Here is a 27255-nt window from a genome sequence, read left to right as displayed (position 1 = left end):
TAAAAGTTGTCATGATTATATAAATGTATTTATTTAGATAGGATTTGAATTACTTTTCTCAAACAAGCATTCAAAGGAGAGGTGAAATCCATTGTTTAAAACACTGCCACCTACTATGCATGTAACAAATTGCACATGTACCTCATAAATGTATGTAAATAAAAAAACCCACATGGCCAACTGTAGAAAAGAACTAAGTACCAGATATCATTGCCAATGTTAACTTCACAAAAATACATGGAGCTTGGATGTCAACCTCTTACTCTCAATCCAATTCATCGGAATCCCTGTACATTGCCAAGAAAATACAAAGGAAAGTAGCCACTCTAATTAGGCAAACTTGCAACACAGCAGCTCAAATAACTCCTTAAATATTTTCAAGGCAGTCCTTAGTCGCTTTCTCTCCTTCAGAAGCTGTGCTATCACAGCTGCCACTCATGACTATATCTTTGTTTGCTCCAGGGAAAAATTCCAAATGGTGGTATGTCTTACATCCATACCTTAGTATGCAGATAGTCTTAAAAACATCCTCTGTCCTTCAGAGCTTATAATTTATTTGCCTGCATTTATTCATAACTTTTTTTTAAAAGCATGTTTTCTGTAAGCACAGAGATCTGCATTTCAGAGCCCAGGATTTACCAGCTAAATGAACCTGAGCAAATCACATAAAGCACATAAGCATTAAAATCTCTCTTTTCTGGCTGGGCAGGTTGGCTCACGCCTGTTATCCCAGGACTTTGGGAAGCCCAGGTGGGAGGATCCGTTGAGCTCAGGAATTTGAGAACAGCCTGGGCGACATACCAAGACCTCTTCTCTCCTAGAAATAAAAGAAAAATTAGGCAGGTGCGGTGGCGCAAGTCTGTAGTCCCAGCTACTTGGGAGGCTGAGGTGGGAGAATATTGCTTGAGCCTCGGGAGTTGAGGCCTCAGTGAGGCGTGATCTTGCCACTGCATTTCAGCCTGGGCAACAGAGCCAGATCCTGACTCAGCTAACAAACAAGCGAACAAACAAACCAACAAAACCTCTCTTTTCTGAAGTGGAAGCAACAGATAATTCACCTTTCACAACAGTAAAGAGATAAAGTGTACAAAAGTATATTCTAAGCCGTTAAAGTACTATACATATTCCCAGTGAGTATAGCTCTCCCCATGTCTACTCCAACAATTATAGCACTGTACATAAAATATTAAATTCTTCTCCCTTTTTCCAAACATAAACAGCTGTTAAACAAAAGCAACACAACTCTTCGAAGAACTCAAGTCTTTTTAATGCCAAAAGTCAGTGAGATATCAAAAAATTATGAAAACATAATATACAAACATTGTCTTATCCTCTGATAAATGCTACTATATATTTTCTGCATTCTAATTTCGAATTGTAAAAATATATATAAAGTACAGGAAAGGAAAAACTAAAAAGAGAAAATAAGCCTCCACTATCCTGAGATAATCACTGCTATTATAATTTTCAAGTTGTTCATGCTTGAATATACTTATATATAGAATATACTGCTTTAAAACCCATTTGAGTGAATATTTGATGGATATCTTTTCATATCATAATTATACTTCTATACCATGGCTGCATAAAATTGCATTGTAGACATATTGAAGTCTTGGTAGGTAGTTAGATGTTTTTATTTTTTCCACAAGTATAAAAAATGTTATGAATATCTTTATAGCTTCTTACACTTCTATGTAAAAATAGAACAAATTCCTAGGAATGGGATAAATAGTTTGACGGATATGGATACCTTATGTTTTGTCATTTTGCTATTAACATTTTATTATGAAACAACACCGATCTATAGATTAAAATTTTGGAGACTCTGACAGAATATTCTAATTAAAGATACAATAAAGTAGAAATTTATTCATGTTTCACCATTCTGTTTCTTCCAATTGGAATAAATCAAATCACATAAATTTCTGTAATAAACTCTGTTTATTTGAAACACTCACCAATCTCTAGTAACCCATAAATAAACAAAGTACAAGCAGAATCCACAGTCCCTCTGCATAAAATAGGGGAACAGCCATTTCCTCAGAAACCCCCTAACCATGGGTCAATGCATTGCTCCTTTCCTTTCTCTCTCTTTATTAAAATAAGCTCCCTTATCGTCAAAGCTTTACTTCCTGAAATGACCAGTGTCAATGCTCCCCAGTGGGGACTGAAATAGAAATTAAACAGTAGTACATGGAAGGAAATAATAATCTTCTTTTAAAAATTTCACTCTGAATGCCTTTGAATTATTCAAAGTACTTAGGACTCTATTTACATCTTTGGGAATGGGCTACCCTTTTTCTTTTTCTTTTTTTCTGATGGAACAGTTTTACCACAAATATTTGGATGCCTATTATGTCCCAGCACTTTTCTAAGCACTTTTAATATATCAATGAACAAAAGAGGTAAAGATTCCTGTCCTCATAAAGCTTATATTTTAGCTGAGAGATACAAGTAATAAGCAATAAACATGATATATAACAGAATGATATAATATGTTATGAAGCAATAGATGCTACAGGAAGAGGTAGCTCTGGATAAAGACATGACAGTGGAAATGCAAGAGGAAGGGGCTCGATGCAGTATACATATGAGGATAATATACATAGGTGTTCATGGTAGGCTTCATGGGGACAGTGACGTCTGAGCAAGGACTTGAGCAGGAAACCTCCATCCTTACCACCTTACACCTAACCTTTTTGGGGCCACTTCCTTTCCTTCTCTAGCCTATTCTTCATCTTCTTTCCTTTCAGGGGAAAAGCTAATTGGAAATACTGCAAAAGTTAATTGGAGGTATCGCAAACTCTTTAGTATGAAGCAGTTTAATACACTAAACTGAGATGGAGAATATACAGTGAAGGAATAATAACTAAGAGAATTAATTTCAGATAATATGGTCTTTGAAGCTAGTAGAAATTTTGAATCAACAAAGCCTTCTCTGTTGTCTCTCAATTCTCAAAACAACTTTTCTTCTAACTTTTAGGTAAATTTATATATAATCGGACTTCATGCTGTCAAATGTTTTAACCTCCAGAAAGCACAGAGATGTGATAATAACCATTTCCCAGCACTCTGCAAAATATAGCTGCCACTGTTCTTTGAGGAAAGCTTTAATGGCTTCCCTTCCCACACTGCAGGCTTCTTTCTCTCCTTAGCTTTAGAGCTGTTTTTTCATCTGCTACCTGAAGTCACAGAAGGCGACCAGTAAATTTAAGAAAAGTTAGGAAGTAAGCTAATATTTAGATTACATAAACAATTTACATAATTCAAGTAATATTATCTCATAATTCTGCATCCCCCACTTTGCTATCCCATAACTTTTAAGTTCTTTCCTCAAAAGCAAAGGCAAGAATAACACTTCTAATAATTTAAAATTTATTTTTGTGACAAGTAGAATTTATATGGGCTTAAATTATCCAAATTCAGCCAAGTACATTCACCAAATTTTATAGACTCATTCAATCTTTCAGAATTATTTTTTGAGCTCCAATTTTGTTTAAATTGTTGCATTATGTATACATTGTTACATTAATATTATGTAATTATATAATTACATAATAGGGAAATTATGCAATTTCCTTATTATTTAAATTGTACTTATTTTACATGTGAGAAAAACCACAGGTTTCCCTGAGAACCACAATTTAAGATTTTTCTGAAAATTTTGGACATACTGTCATTTTTTTCAATGCTTCTTAGATGACAAAAAATATCATATAAACTATAAGTAAATTGGATTAAACTGGGTTCAAGAGTGCTCATCTATCAAATAATAACCAACAGCACTACAATCTTCATGCATCCTAGTTTGTATTACATTCTGTTGCTGCTTACTACTATTATTTTTATTTTTAAAAGCCCTACCAAATCCCAAGTGAACATAGTCTTTCACTATTTTCAAATACTATGACTTGCCATATTTACATACCCAATGACTCTGCTTGGCTTAAGCGTTAAATTTTTCTATTCAGTGAATTACTCAATGAAAGAGGTCAGCAGACAATAATAAATATTTAGAGAGGTTCAAGTTTAAAAGCACTTTCATCGGCTAACAAGTAAACCTAGATAAAGAGAAACTCCCTTGATTTCATCTATGTCATAAGTCAAAGTCTTTCCTCACACAGTATGGAAAATAAACAACTAAGCCAATCCCATGTGCAGTTTGGGCAGATTCAACTCTTGGTGTTTCATTTCCTCATCTGTAAAACAGGCTAACAGCAGCAGTTACCTCCGGTCATTGTGTTGGTTAGCAGAATTAATCTATGCAAAAACCTCAGGGTAGTACTTCTCACACACTTAATGCCTGATACTTCCTCTAACTGGTAAGTTATAGTAGTTGGAGAAGATGAAGGAAGAAGGGAAAAAGGAGAAAGAGGAAATGGCAAGTGGAAGAAGAGAAGGGAAGAATGACAACAAAATCTTAGTCATTTTTAGTCAGAATCAAATAATTAAGGTGCACTTAGTATGCAGATTTGCTGATAGAATTTACAAACTAAAATAGCCAAGAAACAAACAAGCTCTGTCGCCCCTAAGAGCTTTAAAAATAAAGATAGAATTCTCACCTGGCAACAAAATCAGAAATAATCACATTCTTTGTATCTGTAGCCACAATAACTGTTTAGTAGTTGAATATGTATAAGTGAAATAGTTTCCCAGTAGCAATCAACTTCCTACTTACTCTTATTTGTTGGAATTTAAGCAGATCCTTTATTTATACTAATTACCTTTTCACAAAGAGGTAGTTGGTATTTTTATAGTGGTGGTGTTTGGTAAGTTGGGATTTTTTTCTTTAATGTAATTACTGGTGCCTAACCCAGGTGCCTGGAATTGCACATGTGCTTAATAAAGGTATACATGTTTAAAAATTAGTGAATGAATTAATGAAATCGATTTCCCCACACATTTCCAAGCTCCCTACAAGAAAAAAAAAAACAAGTAATCAAACATTACTAACAAAAGTCCATCATTTGCTTTCAAACTAAAGAATATTTTTATTATTTATTTTTTAAAACTAGGTATACGATTTGTCCAAAATATCCAGGTAACATTTCTTATAACTTCACATACAAGGAGATATTCCTTAACTACAATATGTGAACACAGAAAAACTGAATTCATATTCTGACCCTGAGCTCCTGCTACTGTACATTTTTAGAGTAAGTTAAGAATATGACAAGACTGCTATATTTCAGTTAAAGAAGTTTTCCATGTAGTATTTTGAAATAGGAGAGCCTGAACACAGGCATATTGAAAACGTAATCTCAACACAAGGTCTGCTCTTGGGCAGAAAAGGTCAATCAGGATCAAACAATCAAACTGACCAATGACAGCTCCAAGATACTATTGATCCCATAAACAACATTATCAGAACACATGCTGTATTAAAAAACAGTACGTAGGTGTCGTTTTGATAATAAATCCTAGAATGGTCCATTGTAGTGAGCTGAACTGGTACCATAATGTTGCATTGTCCCCAACCATTATTAAAACTAAAATCTCCCACTATAAACTGTGGACAGTAACTATATATAACATCTAAAAAAGTAAAACTTTATATTGCTTTTTTCTAAGTGGCTGTGAAGCATGAATAGCCTCTGAGTTTTCAATAGCCTAATCTAATGATTCTCAGTAAGCCTGAACCCCAAAGGAGAGACTCTGGCTTGAGGGAGCTGCCAAGTGGAGAGACAGGCCCTTTAAATCCAGTAACGACTTCCTGCCTGAACCCCCTTTTAGTTAGTAAAGGTCAGTCCTTTCATATCAATGTGTTCACTCACTCATCCAAGCACTGTAAACAGTAACAATAAATGCTCTCCTGAGTGACACCCATACCTTAGTTTTAGGGGAAACAACAACAGTCTTGATACATAATTGCATGTTTCTTCCTGACATGCAATTGTCAGGAAGAGACCCTTAATGGTAATTTCTCCAATTTTGAGTAACAAGAGACCCTTAATGGTAATTTCTCCAATTTTGAAAACATATCCACAAAACTTACAAATCTTCATTTGAGCTGCTGAGCCATTTTCAGCAGCTTTAACAGACAAATGAATTTACTTAGATACTTGTGTGTATGCTTCATGTCAATTCACCTTTAAAAATATTGTTGTCAAAAATCACCTGTACGCATGCTTGAACATTCCAAGAAAAAAGAAAAAGCAGCAGGCAGTACTAATACACATAAACATTGCCCATGTCCTTGCTAAACTGGTTGTCTTTGGAAAGAAGAAGGTTATAGGTCTTTCTCTTTGGAGGAAAACACATAACATGATAATTACAACTTTATCTGTGTTCAAATCCCAGCTCTAATAATTAATAGCTGAGTGTTTGAGGCAGGCTTTTTTTTAAGCCTCTATTCTCTCATTTGCAAAATGAGGATAATGAAGGAATCTATTTTCTGTGGTGGTAATGAGGATTAACTGAGATAATGAGTATAAAGCATGTAGGACTGTGACTGCAGAACCATATGGTATGTGTTTAATATACGTGACATATTACATTCGAAATAGCATGACATGGTGAGAGCTCATCTGGATTTCAAATTTAATTTCAGTATTCTAAACACTGAGTTACAGTCTATGACACTGACTTTAAACAGCACCACACATCCCTGCCTTTTAGACACTTGCTAAAGGATTCAATCATGTCCTGAATCCAATCTAGTAATTGTCTTTTGACATATGAAATTGCCATTCTAACAATAGAGTTCTTAGTCCTTCCAATATGTCCACATGACATGAGAAAACATAAAAGAACTCTGACACTTCCAAAAGGAATTGCTATTATGTATTGCTATATTGCTCTATCTTCTGCCTTTGCTGATATAAGAAATGTTTATTTGGCACAGCAATGTCACTATTAACAATTACAATGAACAATTACAGTTAACAATACTATAATGAATACTTGAAATTTGTTAAGAGGGTAGGTCTTAAGTGTTCTCACTACAAAAAAAGAGGGTACCTATGTGAGGTAATGAATATGGCAATTGGCTTGATTACACTGATTATTTCACAATGTATATGTACATCAACACATGAAGTTGTGCACCTTAAATATATATAACTTTTATTTGTCAATTATATCTCAATAAATCTGGGAGAAAAAGAAATGTCTATTTGAAAGCAGCTTATATTTAAATAGTAGTTGAAGATGTCACCATGCTGACATAAATTCTGGTTGCAGAAAAGAATCTTTGATAAAAATATGTGTGTGCTCTATTCTTTGGAAATGAAAAATGTGAAAGATACTTCATTCACATATAAACATCCATATTTTTATTACGGAAAGAGAGCCTGATATTTTATTGAATATATAGAGAGAGGGAGAGAGAGAGCACTCTAGAAAGAGTTATGGAGGCTATTGTCATGGAGGATAGACATTAATCAGTAGTACAAATAACTTAAGTACAAACTCTTGCATTACAGCACTATGAAGGAAAGGGAAAAGTTTGGATGTGAGAGAAGGTTCCCTTAAGAAGTGACATTTGTTTTGACATCTCAAAGCTGAGAGGTGTTTACATTTACAGGAGGGTTGGGAGGGTGAAGAAAAGGAGACCATAGCAAGCACAGGTGTTAAACGGACACATTTAAGGCTCGGTATGGCTGAGAAACTAAAAATAGGCCCATGGGGCTGGAATGCTAAGGGTATGTAGGACAAGTTGAGTGAAAGGTTTCCATGTTTGGGTTATCTGAAGATTGACCACAAAGAATTTCAATAAATTTAACAATTTCATATTTCATGATTCAACAATGAAGGGGAAGTAGACCAGAATATGCAACAGAACCAAAGCCACAGTAACGAGGAGGTCCAATAAATACTTCAGAATGTCTACTTTTACCTGGAATAAAATCCACTTTAACTTCACTATCTTTTGATATAGTTTGACACAGAAAAAGATGCTTCATTTTGCTAGACACAAACAATAAAGACATTTTTTCTCCCACCATTTCCTCTTTAATGAACAAGGAGGCAAAGGAGAGAATGAAAAAGCTGCAAGTACTCACGTCTGCTGAGCTGTCACCCTCGGATCTAGCCAGTTAGATTTCTTTATAGCATTCATTTCCTTAAGTGTGTTTTCCTGTTGATGTCTGCACAGCATCAACCCATAACTATAGCTTTCCAACACATTAAAGAGAAACATTTGCTAGAGCCCCTTATTCTGGAGAAAGGCAAGAAAGTAGAAAGGACATTGTTCTTGCAAATCATAACAATGCTTAGTAAATGTTTGCCAAAACTAGATCTGGGTACATTAAGAGTGAGAATACAGATTTTCTGATTTCTGATGCTCACTGTAATGTGCAAAGATCCTTCCAACACGCCAAATTAAGTGATGTGCTCCTCTGATTTTTTTTTTTTCATTCTCAAAAATCACAGAATGCAAGGAAAATGAAGACTCCAAGACCCAGCTTGATTTCTGGGGGATACCTCAGATCATCAGAACCAAAATAAAACTCAAAAAAACACCCACAAACCCCCTGAGATCATGTGATGACCCGCCTTATCACCTAGGTGCCTGCCATGCTGCTCACAGACATGGTCCAGGTTCTGGAAGAGCCCTATGCAAAGAGCTCAATAGCAGGTATGTGATGGAGTGTACACCTGGGCATCCAGTTCCAGCTGCAAAAGATAACTTCAAACATTAGTAAGCTTAACAGCCAACATACAATACAATGCAATGCCTTCCTCTGTATTTCAGGCTAATTGGCAGATCTTTCTACAGAAAAGGATCCTGATCCTAACAATGATCTGGTTTACTTGTTTCCTTAGTCTGTATATTAATGTGTTTATTTGTACTGAGGAAGTTTCTGGGTAAGAAAATAAATGTGGTTTCATTTTTGTATGTATACTACATTAGTTCCTATTTCACAGTTATATCTTAAAAGAAGCATTAAACCTGGCAACAGAAGAACAAGGGCTGAAGTTCTGACTTTTCAGTTTCCTATATGTAATTCTCTGGGACAGTAAGTAATTACATATGGGAATTAACCTCTTGGAAAATCAACTTTGTTATTAAAAAAAATTGAGCTGTAAAGTCCTTTCCTATTCCAAATGGATGTTGTAGCAGTCAATCAAAATTATAGAGAGAACAAAACTTTGGAAATTTGAAATTGCTTTATAATATAAAGTATCCTTACTACTTTAAAACGTACATAGGCTCATTACTACTTAAGCAGGTCTACAGAAAGGTATAGAAGTTTAAATCACACCTTCAAAAATATGAAAATCTGAATAAACACGGCAAAACATGGTGATGTGCTCTTTTGTTTGTTTTAATTTGCTTTGGTACAATGGATATTAAGAGCATATGTTGCATTTCAAAACAAAATGATGAAAAATGATGATGATGATGATTACTTATCCTAGAGTGATAAAAAAATTTAGACTGATAGAATATAGACTGCAATAATATTTTTTAAAGGAGGGCTTAATATCTTTCAAGTAAATTGGGGAATGGAAAGTTTAAAAACTCTGATTCTAGAGTAAAATAAAAAAAATCATCATTTATTAAGCTATTGTCAAGAACTATGTTAAGCATTTTGCAGACATTATTCAATGCATTACATCAACTCTGTGAAGTATTATTTTTTCCTCTATGCAATGGAGGCTTGGAAAGTTTAGGCAACTTGGAAAGTCCCATAACTAGTTTATAGCAAAGTGTTTCCTTATTTGAACCATAATGATTAATTTGTGATTAGCAAATTTAACAAGACACGTTAATTTCAAAACTGGAAGTATATGCTATCCAACAGACAAAAGGTTCCCGTATTTGAGTTATAGGCAGGAAAATAAAAACAAAATAATAAGACTAAAATATCATGAAAACTCTAGAATTTTTTTTTTGAAGGTAAGGATTACATCATTGCTTTTCTATCCTCAGTGCCTAAAACACTTGACTACACTCATTAAAGATAAACGTTTTATCTGATTTATTTAAGTCAGGACAGCGTACTTTCTTTACAGACTTTTATTCATTTGGGATTTTTCAGTGTTTTGGATCTATCTTCCTAATTTGTATGTTTCAGTGAGGTTAGAAAATCTAAAGTTGGGCTGGGCGTGGTGGTGCATATAATCCAATACTTTGGGAGGCCGAGTCAAGAGGATCACTTGGTGACAGGAGTTTGAGACCAGCTTGGGCACACAGCAAGACCTGTCTCTAACTGCTCCCCTCCACTGCTACCCAGAAAAAATATGGAAAGAAAGAAGAAAAAAAAATCTAAAATTAAACCCAGTAATTTGACGCAATGATGAGTTTAGTCAGGGCTGATGGAAGGATAACAAGAGATGGGAAATCAAGTATTTAGGTGCTTTTCTAGGATGTATCACTCCTAATATTATTTATTTTCTACCCTGATAATTTTTTTTGTCATTACTTAGAAATCATAGCCTCTTAAAAGGACTATCTGAATATTGAAAGGAAATCAACAAAACAAACTTTAAAATAGATGCAGAGGTCTCTTTTGCTTTTTCAGATTTGTTATGGTCTAAATCAGAGGTCAGCAAACTATAGCCCATGGATCACATGTAGCCCACTTTGTCTGGTTTGGTTGTCTGTTTGCATTTTCCTGGTCCAAGAGCTAACAATGGTTTTAATATTTTTAAGTGGTTATATTTTAATAGTTATATTGATTCCTACATAATATCCTCAATTTTACCTTGGCCTGTAATACCTAAAACATTTACTATCTGGCCCTTTAAGAGAAAGTTTGCTGGCTCTTGGTCTAGACAATTTTTCTTCTTCTTAAGAGGAATTTAAAGCTTTTGTGAAATGGTTATATTGTTGGTAACAGTGTAAGTGGATATTGAGTTTACAATGAAGCATTTTTGGCCCTTATCCACTTAGAATTTTCTATCTGCTGTCTGGAATCTGTTACTTAGGGTTTTATTTGTCATTAAATGTTTGGCATCTTTTCCCATCCTTTCTCATGAAGGATGGATGGCCATTTCCTAGTGAAGCAAAAAAGTATAATGTAAATTTTTATAAACATCAATTTAGATAGTTTCTCAAAGACCAAAAGAAAAAAGAAGAGTTTGGTACTTACTGAGACCAAAAAAATGTTTTTCCTCCTATATTCAGTTTCTTATAAAAGTTAAAACTGAAAGCATCTTGGACCAATGACTGCTGTAATATTCCCTGAAGCAGAGGGTAGGGAGGGGAGGAGGAACCAGAATCACCCAAGGAGCATTTTTCAATTACACTCCTCCAGGTTCTCCTCTTTTCTCCCCAGGCAGCAAGATTCTTTTCTGTGGAGACCAGATGCTCTCCAAGGGAGCATTTAGTAATTACTCAGGGGTATTGGGTTGGAAACCAAGGAGCAGCTTTAATCCCCTCAGTGCAGAGAGTTCAACCATGTTCTCTAGCCCAGACACTAAGCCACACCCAAGATCAGCTGGGGTCCACCAAAAGATGCTTAGACAAATAAAGAATCAACACTAACACCTGGATTACCAACATCAGTGTGACTAACAGTTTTTCCCTTGCAGGGGCATAACCTTGAGGTAATTTTATTTAAGAAAAGACCAGTATAACTTGTTTCATTTTTACCAGAAAAATTATGTTGTGGATGATTGGAATTTTTATCCTTTAGACAAATTATGAATACTGTTGGAAGCTACGTAAAGATAAATTAGTAAGTTAATAAATAATTTTTAAAAGTAGAATGGAACAATATTCTCAGCTTGATTTTGCAGAGTTAAATTCTCATTAATTGAATCTTTACATATTTGGACTTTTTCTGGGAAAATATGAGCAATATAAACAAATCTATTGACAATTTTAACTTTTTAAAATGTCTGATACATTACTCTATAAAGTATTATTTTTCATCTCTGTATTTAACAGTGATCTAAACTGATAATGGCTAGGATATACAATCTAAATCTGGTTAAATTACATAATGACTGTTTAATCATAATAGCCATCTTTTATTCTGCTCTAAAAATTCTAAGCATATTCATTGTCATAGCATATCTACCAGCAAATTTGGGAATTTGTATCTTACAGATGCAAAAGCATCACATGGAGGATATATATATATATATATATATATATATATATATATATATATATATTGCATTTATAAATTTACAAAGCAAGTGGCTTAAAAATAATTCCGTAGTTAAGTTATACTGTTAACAATCTTTTTTTGATGTCTGCCTTGTTGATATGTCTACTAAGCAAAATAAAAATTATAATGGTATTAAGATGGCCAGAAAATTCAAATCCTAAAGTAACTTTTGGTGCCTATGTTCTCATTGGATTCAACCACATAATTGCCAAATCTCGGCTTCTGTTTATAATATGTAGGTAATATGCCCTGTGGATAATACAAATGGTTTCTGAAACATGAAAGAAATGCTCAGTGATACAGATCCAGGGGAAAGAAAAGTTACATTTTCGTGCTTAATATATAACCCTGGTCATTTCTATGGAAACAGATCGTTATGAGAAATCACCATCATGTAACTGCATAATAAGGCCTGTTAGAATTGATTGCTAATAATTGTAATGTGCTTAGGGAAAAACAGCATGGAAGCCTCACCTACCTGAGACAACAAAATGAAATCACTAAGTACAGGAAATCAGAGTGAATAATAACAGTGTATTCCCATCTGCCCACCCAGGAAACCCTTCCTTCCACCTTTGTTACAATGTGATAGTCTTGACTGTTGCTCTAATATGAAAATCCATAAATAGGGTTTTGGAGTAGCTAGTTGGTGGTGGTCAGCTATACCATAAGTTAAATGCAAATTTTTTGAGAGTGAGAGGAAAAAGGAGAGAGAACTTTATCAGAGTGAAATAGTCAACCTGCCTGCAGACATGCTGACCGATGCATCAGTCATTCCAACAGGTTTAAACTCTCAGGTGGGTGTGGTATTTCCGTTCACATCCCCAGTACTGGGCTCAAAGCTCCAGGACTGAAAGTAGAATGCCTCCTTGAACTGTAAGTCTTCAACACAGTAGAAAAAAACAGGGGGGATAGGGGTTGGGGCAGGGGGTGGGTGGGCAGTGGGATTTGGGGAAAACGAAAAACTTCCAATTTTCACTTTATTTAAAAATGAATAAATGCTCTTAATTCACTGTTGCTCAAGAAATAATCTCCTGCGTGTTTCAGCATACCAAAAAGGCCTAACTTATGCCAGGTGTGTAAATCATAAAGGAGCCAAAGTCTTCCGTTTGTTTCTAAGGCCTCCGGGCGCAGGAACCTCGCGGAGGCCCGTGTGGTCCCTCGGGGCTCTGCACGCGTGGGAGCTGCCCAGCCTGCTGAGCCTGGGAGCGCCGGGAGCGCGTTCCCACGCTCAGGACGGGTCGGGAAGCCATGGTGACCCCTAGGGGCTCCTTTCCGCGGTTCTCGCCCTCGCAGCCCCGCCCCAGCCGCCCCTCCCCTCCTGGTTCCAGTCCCGGAGCGTGGGAGCGCAGCTGCAGCGAGCGGGGAGCGAGGCGCGGAGGCACCTCCAAGGATGCGCGCCGGCGACCCGGCCAGCAGGCTGAGGACCAGGCGAGGCGCGGGGGGCTTCCCACACTGGGCGCCGACCTGGGCCACAGCCAGGGGAGCCGGCCACTTACTTGATGTCTTCCCACACCTCGGGGCCGTAATTGCGGATCACCAGCAGCTCCAGGGCGTGATTCACAAATCCGTACTGCGGGGACAGGGAGAGACTTGAGCGTCAGGGACCCGCTGTAGCTGAGAAGCGGCTTGGGGGCGAGGCTGCTGCCTCTGCTCCCATGGCGCTGGCTTAACCTTTCACCCTGCCCCTGACTCCTCTCCCTTAGGGGTACTATGCACTAAAGGGGTCGGATCGTGGGGGCCCAACCCCCCAATCCCTGGTGGATTCTCCCCGTCACCATCCGCCCCACCCCCACGCTATCTTCCCACCCTCCTCACCTGTCACCGCTCCGGGAGAGGCTGGGCATCGGGGGCAGCGAGGGGACGCGAACCCGGAGCCTTCCCTGCCGCTGGCGCTCAGCCTCCCACACTGGTGGGGCCGGCCAGAGCCGGGAAGACCCCACGCCTCCGCCGCACCTCCCCTTCCCGAGCTCAGGAAGCTGCGGTGTGGAGCGGCAAACCCGCCTGGGAAGCAAAGGCACCGATCGCCCCCGCCACGACTCGCGGCGTTCCCACCTCCCCTGACTGGGCGCGGGCAAGGAGTGAGGCTGCTCCCGTGGCCGGCAGTGAGCTCCCAGGGCCCCCGAGCCAAGCTCCGGCTGCGCGGCCAGTTCCCTCGCTGCCAGGCCGGCCGAGGAGGGGTGAGGTTCGGGCCGTACCCGGCTGAGAGCACTTACCATGGTGTCTGCACCGGGAGCCGGGGAGGCAGCCCCCACGCAGAGGTACGGCCGAAGGGACCCAGGCAGAGGCGGCAGCGGCTACAGCGCAACCGGGCCGGGGAGGCAGCATCGAGCTGGAGCGAGAACAGCCGCCTTGGCCCGCCCTGATTGCCACCTCTTCCCAGCCAATGGCGAGTCGAGCCGCAGGGGGCTGGTCGGTGCCCCCCAGTTCTTCAACCAATCAGGGACAGAGGAGGGAATTCGGATGCTCTCAATGCTGCTGCGCTCCAGTGCCTTCCCGCCCCCGCCTGGTGACAAGGCCTTCATTTGAGGCCATAACAATGACAGTGGAGAAGCCCCAGCCGTGCTCCTTGCATGAATTCTGGAGCAGAGGAAATGCAGCTCTTGTGGACCCACTAAATGTATTATTATTCAGATATCTGCCCTCAGTGGTTAACACAAGCAAAAGGGAACAGGGCGTGTTTGTTGTGTGAGTGTGTACTTGTGTACTTTGCAATGGACAGACCTTAAAAGGAATATCCTCCGTTGTTGGCATCCTCATGCTTATCTTTGTCTAGCGGATAAACATTTCCTCTGTGGCTTGGTCCCACAACAGTTTATCGCAAATTTAAAGCTACTAATATTGAGAAAAACATATTTTTACTTCTAGTCAATGAGACTAGTTGAGTGAAGCACCAAAAATTTTCAGTAATGTAGTTTGGTGGGCGTTATGTTAAATCCAGTCCTGCCCTTTACTAAACTGTACAAGATCCAGCGATATTCTAGGCTTGATCCCTGTGGGACACCTTTCCCTACACCATGTCCGGGAGCCATAATTCCAGGGAGTTTGTAACCCTCTAGAGCGGGCCTCTGTTGCTGTTTCTTAGCAACAGACGAACTGGAAAATGACCAGTACAAAATGCACAGACTTTAACTACTCTACCTCCAGCTTACATTCTACCAGGCCCTTAGGTTAGTTAATGCTCTGAGTCCTGCCATAGAGAGAAGATGAGAGGAACAGGAAGTGGCAGCTTATTAAAGCTGTTTGTACCTGAGGTATATGGACTCCAGTTGACTTTAGGGCAAGGTCAAAAGTGAGGTCACCAGTCTCAAGTGGACCTGAGAAGCCAGATGGTATTTTAAGATGTGCATATTTTGTTGTGAGAACAGTCTCAATATGGTTAGAGAAAAATGTCAAAACAATAAGATTGTGCTGACATCAGCACCGAGAGAGCTATGATGAAGGAAACTGATACAGAAATAGTGGTATATAGTAAACAAACAAAACAACAAATTACTTTAAAAATTTCCATCAATGGTGGAATGAGCAAATAGATTACAGCCTTTCATACAATCTAACACCTTGTTTTAAACAACTATTAAACTATTAATCATTATTTAACAACTATTAACCACTAATTTTGAACCATTAAAATGGCACATTAAACAACCATGAAAAAGCAGGAGGGTGACTAGAAAATGATGATGAAGAAAAGTATTGTCAGGTTTACAAAACACCACAAGAATGTAATCATTTTCCATTTTTTAGAGGTAGTATACAGTAAGGTGCTATGTGGGTAATAACACAGCCACATACATGTTGCTGTAAGAATAATGGTTTGGGAGGAAACACAGGAAGTGTTGATATGGCTATCGTCTGTAATTAGAACCAGTGGCTGGAATGGCCATGACTCTTACTTTTTATAACTTTCTGTATCTTTTGATTATTTTTCTACATGGATGAATTTTCTTTACTGTTACATAACTGAATTTTTTTTTAACTTTTATTTTAGTTTCAGGGGTACATATGCAGGTTTGTTATATAGGCCAATTACATGTCTTGGGGGTTTGGTGTATAGATTACTTTGTCACCCAAGCACTAAGCATGATACCCAATAAATAGTTTTTTGATCCTCACCCTCTTCCCACCTTCCATCCTCAAGTAGGCCCCAGTGGCTATTGTTCCCTTCTTTGTGTTCATGTGTACTCCGTGTTTAGCTCCCACTTGCAAGTGAGAACATGTGGTATTTGGTTTTCTGTTTCTGTTAATTTACATAGGATAATGGTCTCCAGCTCTGTCCATGTTGCTGCAAAGGACATGATCTCATTCTTTTTGATGTCTGCATAGTATTCCATGGTATATATGTACCACATTCTCTATCCAGTCTACCACTGATGGACATCTAGATTGAGTCCATGTCTTTGCATATAGTGAATTCACATATTAATTCACATATATTCACAAGTATTCATTTTGTGAATAGTTTATTTCATTCCATGTGACTAGTGCTGTGATGAACGTATATGCATGCATGTGCCTTTATGGTAGAATGATTTATACTCCTTTGGGTATATACTCAATAATGAGATTGCTGGGTCAAATGATGTTTCTGTTTTAAGTTCTTTGCGAAATCACCAAACTGCTTTCCACAATGGCTGAACTAATTTACATTCTCACCAGCACTATATAAGAGTTCCCTTTTCTCTATAACCTTGCCAGAATCTGTTGTTATTTGACTTTTTAATAATATACATAAAATAACTTTTAACTTGTTAAAAAAAACTTAAAAAAAAAACTATGTCTCTTATCTGTTCACCTTTGAGCAGCAATGGACCCATGCTCTCTGGTTTACGCTGTGTTGTGGTGTCCTCCACCTTAAACTTCACATAGGCAAAAGATAAGGAGATTGAATTGTTCTCTGGGAATGAAAAATGAGGAAAGCTCACTTAGAGAAAGATATGAGAGGAAATGAATAATGAGCATTTCTGCCAATGTCCCTTTCTCTCTGTCTCTTTCTCTCTATTTCAGTTCTTCTACCCTCACTTTCCCTTTTGTCCAATAACTTTTTGCACTTATTGTTGTTTTTGTCCAACACATTTTTGCATTTGTAAATGTTTTTACCGTTTTGTGTTCCAATTGTCTTATATTCATTCTGAATCTAAAAGAAGTTCTAGACACTAAACATTTACTGACTTTTGTTTGGCCTACAAGATATTACACAGGCTGTGATGTTCAGGGACAGAAGGATGCCTGCCAGCTATAGAGGATCTCAAAAGAGGGGTCACCATTCTTCTATAAAAGCTCCCTACCTATTGTCACCACTGCTGGCCAAGTAGCATAGGAATCATATCAGGAAGTAGATTATGCTATATTCTCTGAACAATGCATTGCATTGTTGTAGGTATGCCCCAAGCTGAGGAGAATCAGTTAAAGATGAAAAAGAAGAGCTTAGGGAATGGCTTAGCCAGCCCTAAAATCAACATGAAGGTCAGTCTAATGAATGAACAATAAGTAAAAAGGCAATATGTGGCTTTCAGAAATGTCAGCTGAAGTGACTCACATTTTCAGCTAATAAAAATAAATTACTATGGTAAGTTAAGTATTAAAAGTATTGTAATCGGCCGGGTGCGGTGGCTCACGCCTGTAATCCCAGCACTTTGGGAGGCCGAGGCGGGTGGATCACGAGGTCAGGAGATCGAGACCATCCAGGCTAACACGGTGAAACCCCGTCTCTACCAAAAATAACAAAAAATTGGCTGGGCGTGGTGGCGGTCTCCTGTAGTCCCAGCTACTTGGGAGGCTGAGGCAGAAGAATGGCGTGAACCTGGGAGGCGGAGCTTGCAGTGAGCCCAGATCGCGCCACTGCACTCCAGCCTGAGTGACAGAGCGAGACTCCGTCTCAAAAATAAATAAATAAATAAAGTGTTGTAATCATTGTTTTCAAGGCTTTGCTAGTTAATGTGAAAATTAGAAACCTTTGATTAAAGATAAAGGAAGATACATGTATATTTGGGGGTGTTCCCAGGTCTGTGCATGTGTTTGTCAAAGCTCTGGTGTTTTGCCAGTTTTTTCTGTGGCTTCCATTTTTGGATCATTTTATGGAGCAGCATGTCGTTTCATTTCAACTATTCCTTATACAATGATTTGCTTTATATTCATGTGCCTCTTTAATCTCTGTGGCTAAGAGCCGAATATTGATTCTTTGTGAAGCTTCTGTTGCTGGTCTTGGTTAGTCGCACAATAATCACATCTGTTGTCATGATTTTTGCTAATATAGTCACTCGATACTTCAAGCAAGGAATTCAGAATACTTACAAGCAAAGAGAAAAGCAAATTCTAAAGGACACATTCGGTGATGTGATTCTAGATCAATAGAACAAAGAGAGATCCAAGAATTCAGATTCCTAAAGAAGCGACATTCAGATTTATTGTTAACTTGCCAATGAACTGTAAGTTTTGTCATATGAAAAAGGTAGTATTGAATATTAAAAGAAGCACTTTTTAAATTACTTTTTTCTACATCAAATTCTTTTAATATTTACCTTGCCATCAGAACTTATAAACAAAAAAAATTAGTCATGCATACATATATATGTATATCCATTTATTTATAAGGTTTAAACAATTATGTATGAAAATTAAAAGAAATTAAAAGAGAATTAAAGATGATGCTTAGTATCAATGTTATAATAATTAAAAGCATTAAGTTAAATCAACACATCACTATAACGTACTGATAGTATATGAAATTAAATAAAAATATGTTTCATTTTCAAGAAAAGCTTATGAGTACCAGATTGAGCTATAAAGTTTTGCTTCTGAAGTCAAATTGCTTAAAATTAAAACTAACTTGTTTTCATCTTCTTTACAGCCTAAGCTTGTACATGGCTGGGAGAGATTATCTTAATCTTTTTTTTTAGTTTAGTAAGGATAGATCTACCATGATTATGTCAAAGATTGATTGACTTTGAGCACTGAAAGATATTTTAGAGGTCATTTAGTCAATGATATTTTCCTATATCTGGAAATCTCTTTATGAACTTGTTGGGGAACAGTGAAAACTTAAAATCTTAGCCAAGAAGTATAATTAGTAAAGTTATGAATTGTTGTCCTCAGAAAGTTTGGAGGATATTAAGATTCCCATCAAAGTAGAGCTAAATATACTTTCTTTCCCATAGTCTCACCCAGTGGAAGTTGGAATCTAGATTTCAAAAGCTGTCCATAACTCTCAAAAGCCTCTAGATACTATATTAAAACAATGTTCTTCTCTAGTCTATGTTGAAACTACTTATTATTATAGATATAAATAGAAAATAGCAGGGAATAAGAGCCACTAATTAAAATATTTGGTTGCTTCTTTTTGTAACTTTATTTGATTTAAAAAACAAAAATTAGCTACGGGGACAGTTTAGTGTAGGAGTTAATTGTACAGATTCTTTAGTCAGACTGCCTGTTTTTCACCATTGGACAAATTACTTAATGTATTTGAACTACAGTTTCCTCACTTGTAAAATAGGAAAAATAACAGGTCAATATACTCCAGTGCTGAGAAGGTTAAAAATATTACCTACCCCACAGGTTTGCAAGTGTGATGCTTAAAGCAATGATTGCAAAATGTTAAGTCCTCACAAACTGTTAGTTAATATTGTTTTTGAGGTGGTGGTTGTTATTGCTGTGTTTGAAGTCAATGATTAATGAAACTAAACCCCTTTTGTCCACCTTAAATAAATGTAATATGTCCACTGACAGTGAATGCATAGTGAAAAGAGCTGCACCATGTCAAACTAAAAGATCTAGATCACCCTTGTCAGTTACTTGCTTGGCAATTCAACCTGTCTGAGCCTGGAACTTCCCATTTTATAATGGTGATAGCATTGCCTGACCCACCTTGCTCAACTAAGATACTAAGAGGATCAAATGAGACATCTTTGAAAGCTTCTTGTAAAATTTAAAGGACTACATAACTCTGTTACTGATTGTTTGGAGTTAGTAACAATAAGCCAAAGTTACTCACATATGAAACATTGAGGGACAACTGACAATCTGCAAGAAAATCTCTTGCCTACATCGACTTTTCATGTTCAGATTACTGGTTTTGTTGTTGTTGTTGTTGAAAATAAAATCCAAATCTAACTAGATTCATAACATACAACTATATTATCAGTTTTCTAACAAATATAGCATGAGTAAAAATAATGAAAAGGAGATAAATTGTCCATTAATATGTTTACATAAAGCATGAGCTTTTTTTTTCCTGAATGGGTGCTTCATCAGCAACATAAAAAGTTAAAATTAGCTTGTGCTAATGTATTAAAATCTTACTAAGTTTTATTGACATTTGAAGCAAAAGAATTGCGTTGAGTGTATTTACTAGTATGCTTATAAAACATACATCTGTAATAAAATGCCATTTAGAATATATTTTGAAGGATCTTTAACTATGACTTACAGTGTCTCCACATGATAGTTCCCCCATGTGACAAAAACCATCAAAATATCAACCTAAAATATGGAAACAAAAATACTTAAACTGGTTTGGCCACATTTAAGGAACCATTAATGATGCTTCACTTGAGAAGCATCAATACCCTATTGAAAAAATTGGAAAGTAAAGCAATATTTGTTCCAGTGGAATGATTCTAATGCTTTGTAGTTAAAACAAAAACAAAAAATGGGAGACCTTACCTCTAAATAACCTTTGCGGTTTACAAAGTACTTTCACAGGGGTTATCCCTTATGGTTTTCTATCAGGTAGATAGTATGTTGCTGTGTTTGCACATGAGGACCTGCAGCCCAGAGCAGTGAGGGGCTCACACGTTAATCAGGGTCTTCACTTGCCTCACTGACCCATTGCAGATCACCTAACCCAAACCTACAACTCTTTCCTGAAGATATCATTTTTTTTTCCTTTACGTGTCACGAGAATCAACAGTTGGTGTTTTTTGTTATAACACCTAGTAGAGTGGAAAGAAATTAGAAGATAAATATCTGCAACATTATAGATATGTAAATTGGGAGAATTCACATCATTTCCCTAAACTTTACTTTTCTTGTCTGTGAAAATGAGGTAATACAAATAGCAACTTATATAGGGTTTTGTAGGGTTTTTGGTAAGGATCAGAAGAGTTAACACTTACAAAAGCATTTTATGTATAGTAATATATAATGTACATTTAATTTTCTGTCTTTATTATCAGGTTCTCTATTTGAATTATATGAATTTTAAACATTCTTAAAATAAGAAAATACCACAAAGGAGATAAGAGCATGAGTGGTACTCATAATGGTATTCTAGCTTTTGGCCCTGCTGTGGACAAATTGCTGAACGTCTCTAAACCTTAGTTTTCTCTCCTGAAAATAAAGCAATTACAGAGATTAAATGTGATGATATCTATAAAGGACATATTACAGTGATTGATACATGGTGATATGGTTTGGCTGTGTCTCCACACGAATCTCATCTTGAATTGTAGCTCCCATAATTCCCACCTGCTGTGGGAGGGACCCTGTGGGAGATAATTGAATCACGGGGGCAGTTTCCCCCATACTGTTCTCATGGTAGTGAGTAAGTCTCACCAGATCTCATGGTTTTATAAGGGGAAACCCCTTTGGCTTGGTTCTTATTTTTTCTTTTGTCTGCTGCCATGTCAGATGTGCCTTTTGCCTTTTGCCATAATTGTGAGGCCTCCTCAGCCGTGTGGCACTGTGAGTCCATTAAGCCTTCTTTCTCTTTATAAATTACCGAGTCTTGAGTATGTCTTTATCAGCAGTGTAAAAACGGACGAATATACACCGTAAATGTGACTTTTATCATTCATTTAAGCATCCTGTTTATAAAAATGTAAATAATCCATTTTCACATATGCTGTGTTTTCGATAAAGTAACTTGCTTAAATCCAATCCTGGCATCATAGATAATTTAAGCCATGGTTTTCTGATCCCATCCTCTTTTATGACTCCAGTCCCACAGACAAGAACCAAAGCCAGCAGAACAAAGCAGCCCCAGATGTGTTCTACTCTATTATCTGAAGTAAATGAAAATCAACCCTGAGGTATGTTTTTATATTCTGTCTACCAAAATAATGTGCATTCTGTTTATTGAACTGCTCTTATTTCTTCTTTGCAATCTGTTACTTTCATTTTCATTCCTGCCAAGAGACAAATAAAAAAGTTGCTCATAATTTCTAAGGCGATTTAGACCTACTTTTTTGGCCTGTAATGGAAATCTGTGGTTTCTTTAGTCTGATCCTAGGTAAAGCTGATTTTAGTGAAGCCAGGGGTTTTTACACATTAAAAAGAAAAAAATGGAATGATGGAATTAACTGAGTTAGGGAGTCCTGAGGTTTATGTGGATTCTCTTACCTATGTAACCACTAGGCATGCCATGGTAGATAGAATAATTCCCGCCCCCACACCCCTTCCCTGACAAGATGTCCATATCCTAATCCTCAGAGCCTGTGACTATGTCACCTTATAAAGCAAAAGGTACTTTGCATATGTGATTAAGTCAAGGACATTGATATGCAAAGATTATCCTGAATTCTGAGTGGGCCCAATTTAATCACAACAGTTCTTATAAGGGAGAGTCAGGAGTGAGAAAGTAAGAGAAGCATGTGTGATGATGGAAGCCGAGGTTACAATGATGCCAAGAAGAGGCCATGAGCCAAGGAAGGCAGAGGGCCTCTGGATGCTGCAAAAGGAAAGGAAATAGACCTCTTGGAACCTCTAGAAGGAAAGCAGCCAGGCTGACACTTAGATATTTGGATTTCTGATCTCTAGATCTATAAGCTAAAAAAATTCTGGTTTTTTTTTTTTTTAAGTCACTAAGATTATAACAATTTGTCACAGCAGCAGTAGGATGCTAATTCAGTATGTCAAGTAGCTTTCCTAACCCAAATTCTGAGACATCTCAGGGACCTGGGTATGGACTAAATGTTTGTGTCTTTCTAAAATTCATATGTTGAAGTTCTAACCTCCACTGTGATGGTTTTTATGGGCTTTGGGAGGTAATTCTATTTAGATAAGACATTGATATGGGCCCTCCAAGGTGGGATTAGTATCCTTATTAAGAGAAAGAGACCAGAGCTTCCTCTCTACCATGTGAGGATACATGAAAAAGATAACCGTCTGCAAGTCAGGAAGTGGGACTTTACCAAGAACTGGATCTGCCTGTATCTTGATCTTGGACTTCTCAGTTTCCAGAACTGTAAGAAATTGATTTGTGTTGTTTAAGCCACCCAGTCTATGGTATTTTGTTATAGCAGTCTGAGCTGACAAAGCAGACCTAGAAGTTACATTTCTATGTTAATCTTTCAGAAATATCAATAATAGTAGAAAGTCTCCCACTCTACTTCTACATATATCCTAGTACTGTGTGTGTCAATCTCATATTCTACTGTTGGCCATGCTGTGTTTCACTGAGAAAATGGCAATACCGGTGCTGCTTATATATAAGATAGGATTCCCCTCTCACAGATAGCCACAGCTTTCTTTAAAAGAAGGTACATTTCCTGAGGATTAATCATTAGGGAAATTATTGGTTTCTCCATTAGCCAGAGTTGTGCATCGCCAGCAACAGAAACCAGCTATAGCTGACTTAAAGGGAAAAGAAACATAAATATTGGATAGCTCACAATATCATAAGGATGACTGAAGAGATGGTGAGAGAAACATAAACTATGTGTAAATTCTACTCATTTCCTCCATAAAAGGGAATGCAAAATGTCATTGATTTGGGTTAGTTGTACTTCATATACTATGTAAGTATGACGATTTGGGGTGACTTTTTACAAGGAGATAGCATTATTTAATCGTTTTTGATTTGGGGAGTTAAAAAAGTATCTTTGCTTTTTATGCTGGTAGGTGCATTATAGGGTCTAAAGTTTTTTTTCCTACCTTCCTTCTCACAGGTAGAGAACCTCCTTCTACTACCATCGAAGTCCTTGATCTGTTTCCCAACATGAATTAACCTTTCCATGTTTTCGTTACATTTGAACATCAGGAATGTGTAGACGGAAGCAGTTCATCCTGGGAGGTGAGAATGAGCATTGAAAGAGCCATCCGTGAAACCGTAAGGCTGGGAAAGAGAAGTGAAGGGGCACATGGAAGTGTTCATCTCTGTGGCAGGGAAAAATAATCCGGAGAAGATGAGTCACACTTCATTTGTAACCCATGAATGAAAATCAATACTGTTACCTATCGTAAATTACACTGAACATAGTGCTTACACTTGAGTAGCAATGCAGTAAAACCACTATGAGCCAACTGATTGACTTTTCTAGATCCCAATTCTATCATTCATCTTCTGGTATTCATCTTCTGGCTTAGCTACTGTTTCCTGGCATAGATTCTTAATAAAGATCCTTTCTCCTTGGTCCCAGATGTAACCCTGTGGTGTATGGTCTGGCATTTTAGGGGATATCTATCTCTTCTGTTCTTACCTCAGTGTCCTGAATCATGCATACTCGTCGCTGTAACCTATTGAGCCTAGGAGACAGGAACAAACAAAATAGAAGGGGTTCTAGGAAGCTTGGTGTTTCTCTGCCTCCCTAAATATGTCCATGGTCCAGGAAGTAGGGAAATTATGAATTCACATGCTTATCTAACAATCCACAAAGTTATGGAAATGTTAGCTGTTAGTAGAGCTTGCCATCCGGTGGGCAAATACTAGTAGAGTTACCCCAACCCTTAGGGAAGGACTGCAATAGTCTCCTGGGATTGAAAATGCTGATAAATATCTCTTGGGGCATTTCTTTAAAATGCAGATCTCTGGAACCCAACTCTGCTGTTTTAACTGATAAATAAGTTGTTGTTTCCGGGAGGCTGCACTTTAACAAGTGCTCCCTCCCTCCAGTGACTCTCAAGCAGGTGGGCCACATTTAGAGGTCCACTGTCTGGTTTCCAGGTGAAGTCTAATTCATAGTACTCTGATTTTCTCTTACCTGATCTCAAAGTTGAAAAGTAAATGGCACCCAATGTGCAGGGAACTCCCTGAGATTCCTAAGCAGGAATCAAATATACGGAAATTACATACAGATTATTTCCAGCTGTGACAGTAATGAGCTTCTTTTAGCAACTGCATGGCCAAACTCCTGCTCTTAGAGCAAAACTCCTGCTCTTATTGCAAAACTCTTCCTGGGAAGAAGCTACCATTGGTTTGGAATTGGCAGGGTGGGAGGCAACCAGATTGCAAGAACTGATAGTCCAGAACTCGGTTTATTCTCCCTTAAACTAAAGATGGGAGATAGGCGGGAACTCTGAAGTCTCTTCTCATCCCACACTGCAGCCAAAGAGAAGTGGCACCCTCTATCCACATTTTTTTTTTTTACCTGTCAGTAAGAGATATTTCCCTGCCACCTTTGCCAGGTGATAAAAGTCCTCTTTATTTTGGTATGTCCTTTTGTGGGGGGGGGGTGCGGGGGGGGGGGTGCACTACCTCTCCCACCTGGAACCACTCAGGTTTATAATAGGTAGAGCATGTATTGCTCTCAACTCAGGTGTATTTCATCTTTACCTGTAGCTAAAGGATTCTAGCTCTGATTCACCAGGCTCAGTAATTGATGGACACAACCCATGGAGCACTATCAGGGTTTTCTTGATTTGGGAGCACGAAGAGGGGACTTCAGACTCTCCCCATGCAGGCTCAGATGGCTTGCCACATTGATTCTTCCTTTACTGTCACTTAAACTCAGGATTACATTGCTCCCAGGCTTCAAGATGGGCCTGGTCTAGACAAAAACTTTCAGTCTCATGATTATGTGAAGCTCTCAAATAATGTGTACCGTGAAGTGTAGAACATTGCCTGACACTGAGTTAGCCCTCAGTAAATTACTTGTAGCAGGAATTGTACTGATAATGCAAATCATTCCAATCTTCTTTTAGGCTTTCTTGCAGTGAGGTTGGCTGTGTCACTTGTTCAAGGAAAGAGAATGTGAACAGAAGGAATACGTGTGTCCTCCAGGACTGAACTTAAAAATTTGCCACACCTACTCCCCAAGATTCCTTCTCCAACTGCCCGGTAGATATATATACTTAAGGTGACGTTGAAGATGAGAGTGATCTGTTGGTCCAGGTCATGAGTGGCTGGTGGAGCTTCAGCCCTCATCACCCTCATCCTTAGACAATATGTGAGAAAGGAACTGCTCCTGTGAGTCACTCAAATTTTGAGTTTGTTTATTGAAAGATTAGGCTACTTTCAAAGACACAGTACCAGCTCAGGACCTTGCAGGCTGAAGATTGCTTACTGTGATGATAACTCTGCTTCCATGAACATCCTTCTTAGGGCAAGAAGCTGAGTAAATTATTTATCCCACACTCTATCCATCCAAACAGGTGAGGGGCTGTGCCTTGCCCTTGTGTGAAGAAACCAGGTTCTATTCAAGAGTGTTACTCTTTCTGTGAACAGGAGGCAAAGGTATGAGTTGAGACTCTACCTGCTCTCAAAATCATCAGAAAGAGGGCTCAGAAGGAGTCACAATTACTGAACTGTTGACTGAAAGACTCTCTGGGGATTCAACCCATGGCTATTAATGTCGGTGTCACTGGGCTAGCTCAGATGCAAACCCACCACTACTGTGTCATCCACAAAATACATACAGCTATCGCATATCAACATTGTGGGAGAACAGTATTAAAGTGAACCTCACTTTATAGAAACTGTATTCCTGACAGCCACATACAGTTCTTATGACCATGAATCAAATCGCATTTATATGAACAAAGGCAAGTAATTTAATAGAACCCTATTACAGAACATAGGATTCTCTACAGGACAGACTTTACACAGTGAACATTCACACTTAGTTTTATCATTAATTTTCATAGGGCAGGTTTGCTGTACTAGCTAGGCATGCAAAGACCATGGGGCTCAGCAGGTAATATAAAGTGATGAGGCAGGTTGGGTGGATTTGAGGTAAAAGTGAGCATTGGGGAATGCAGTAGATCATGAATATTTACCCCACTCAAATGAGGCAGCTCCCACTCAGGGACAACGGTTCATTGTAGAGACATTGTGGGCCAAGTGATGCTACATACAATGAGTGATCTCGATTTCTTTGTGAAATCATATGATTTTAAAATGTTAGCATGATAACCTGATCCTACTTGGAAGTTAGTAAGTTAGCCTGCTGCATTTTGTAATGCTGGCAAAAAACGGTAAGATTTCTGGGTCAGTGAGTAAAGAATGTATTACTCACAGCAACAGCAATAG

At 38.1% G+C, this 27255-nt stretch overlaps 1 protein-coding gene and 1 long non-coding RNA gene across 6 annotated transcripts in view; one reads left to right on the top strand and one right to left on the bottom strand.

Annotated features, from left to right (window-relative positions):
* Positions 1–14453, bottom strand: part of GUCY1B1 (guanylate cyclase 1 soluble subunit beta 1) — a 48948-nt gene extending 34495 nt beyond the window's left edge. Inside the window, exons 1-2 of the mRNA XM_004040547.5 lie at positions 14285–14453; positions 13568–13641 (exon numbers count right to left, since the gene is read on the bottom strand). Coding sequence (XP_004040595.1) covers positions 13568–13641; positions 14285–14287 — 77 coding nt within the window. The 5' untranslated portion in view covers positions 14288–14453. The remainder of the gene's footprint in view (positions 1–13567; positions 13642–14284) is intronic.
* Positions 14454–14527: 74 nt separating this feature from the next.
* On the top strand, positions 14528–24423 carry LOC109026547 (uncharacterized). Of its 5 annotated transcripts, none has more exons than XR_002005554.3 (4): positions 14528–14688; positions 18325–18496; positions 22010–22099; positions 23957–24423. It is a non-coding gene; the product is annotated as an uncharacterized lncRNA (long non-coding RNA). The 5 variants fall into 5 exon arrangements; XR_008679304.2 differs by lacking the exon at positions 14528–14688 and adding an exon at positions 15142–15238 and having other exon boundaries at positions 24049–24423; XR_008679303.2 differs by lacking the exon at positions 14528–14688 and adding an exon at positions 15142–15238.
* Positions 24424–27255: the final 2832 nt, after the last annotated feature.

The sequence above is a fragment of the Gorilla gorilla genome, chromosome 3 (assembly GCF_029281585.2).
Source record: "Gorilla gorilla gorilla isolate KB3781 chromosome 3, NHGRI_mGorGor1-v2.1_pri, whole genome shotgun sequence".
NCBI lineage: Eukaryota > Metazoa > Chordata > Mammalia > Primates > Hominidae > Gorilla > Gorilla gorilla.
This window is presented reverse-complemented; position numbering and strand designations above follow the sequence as displayed.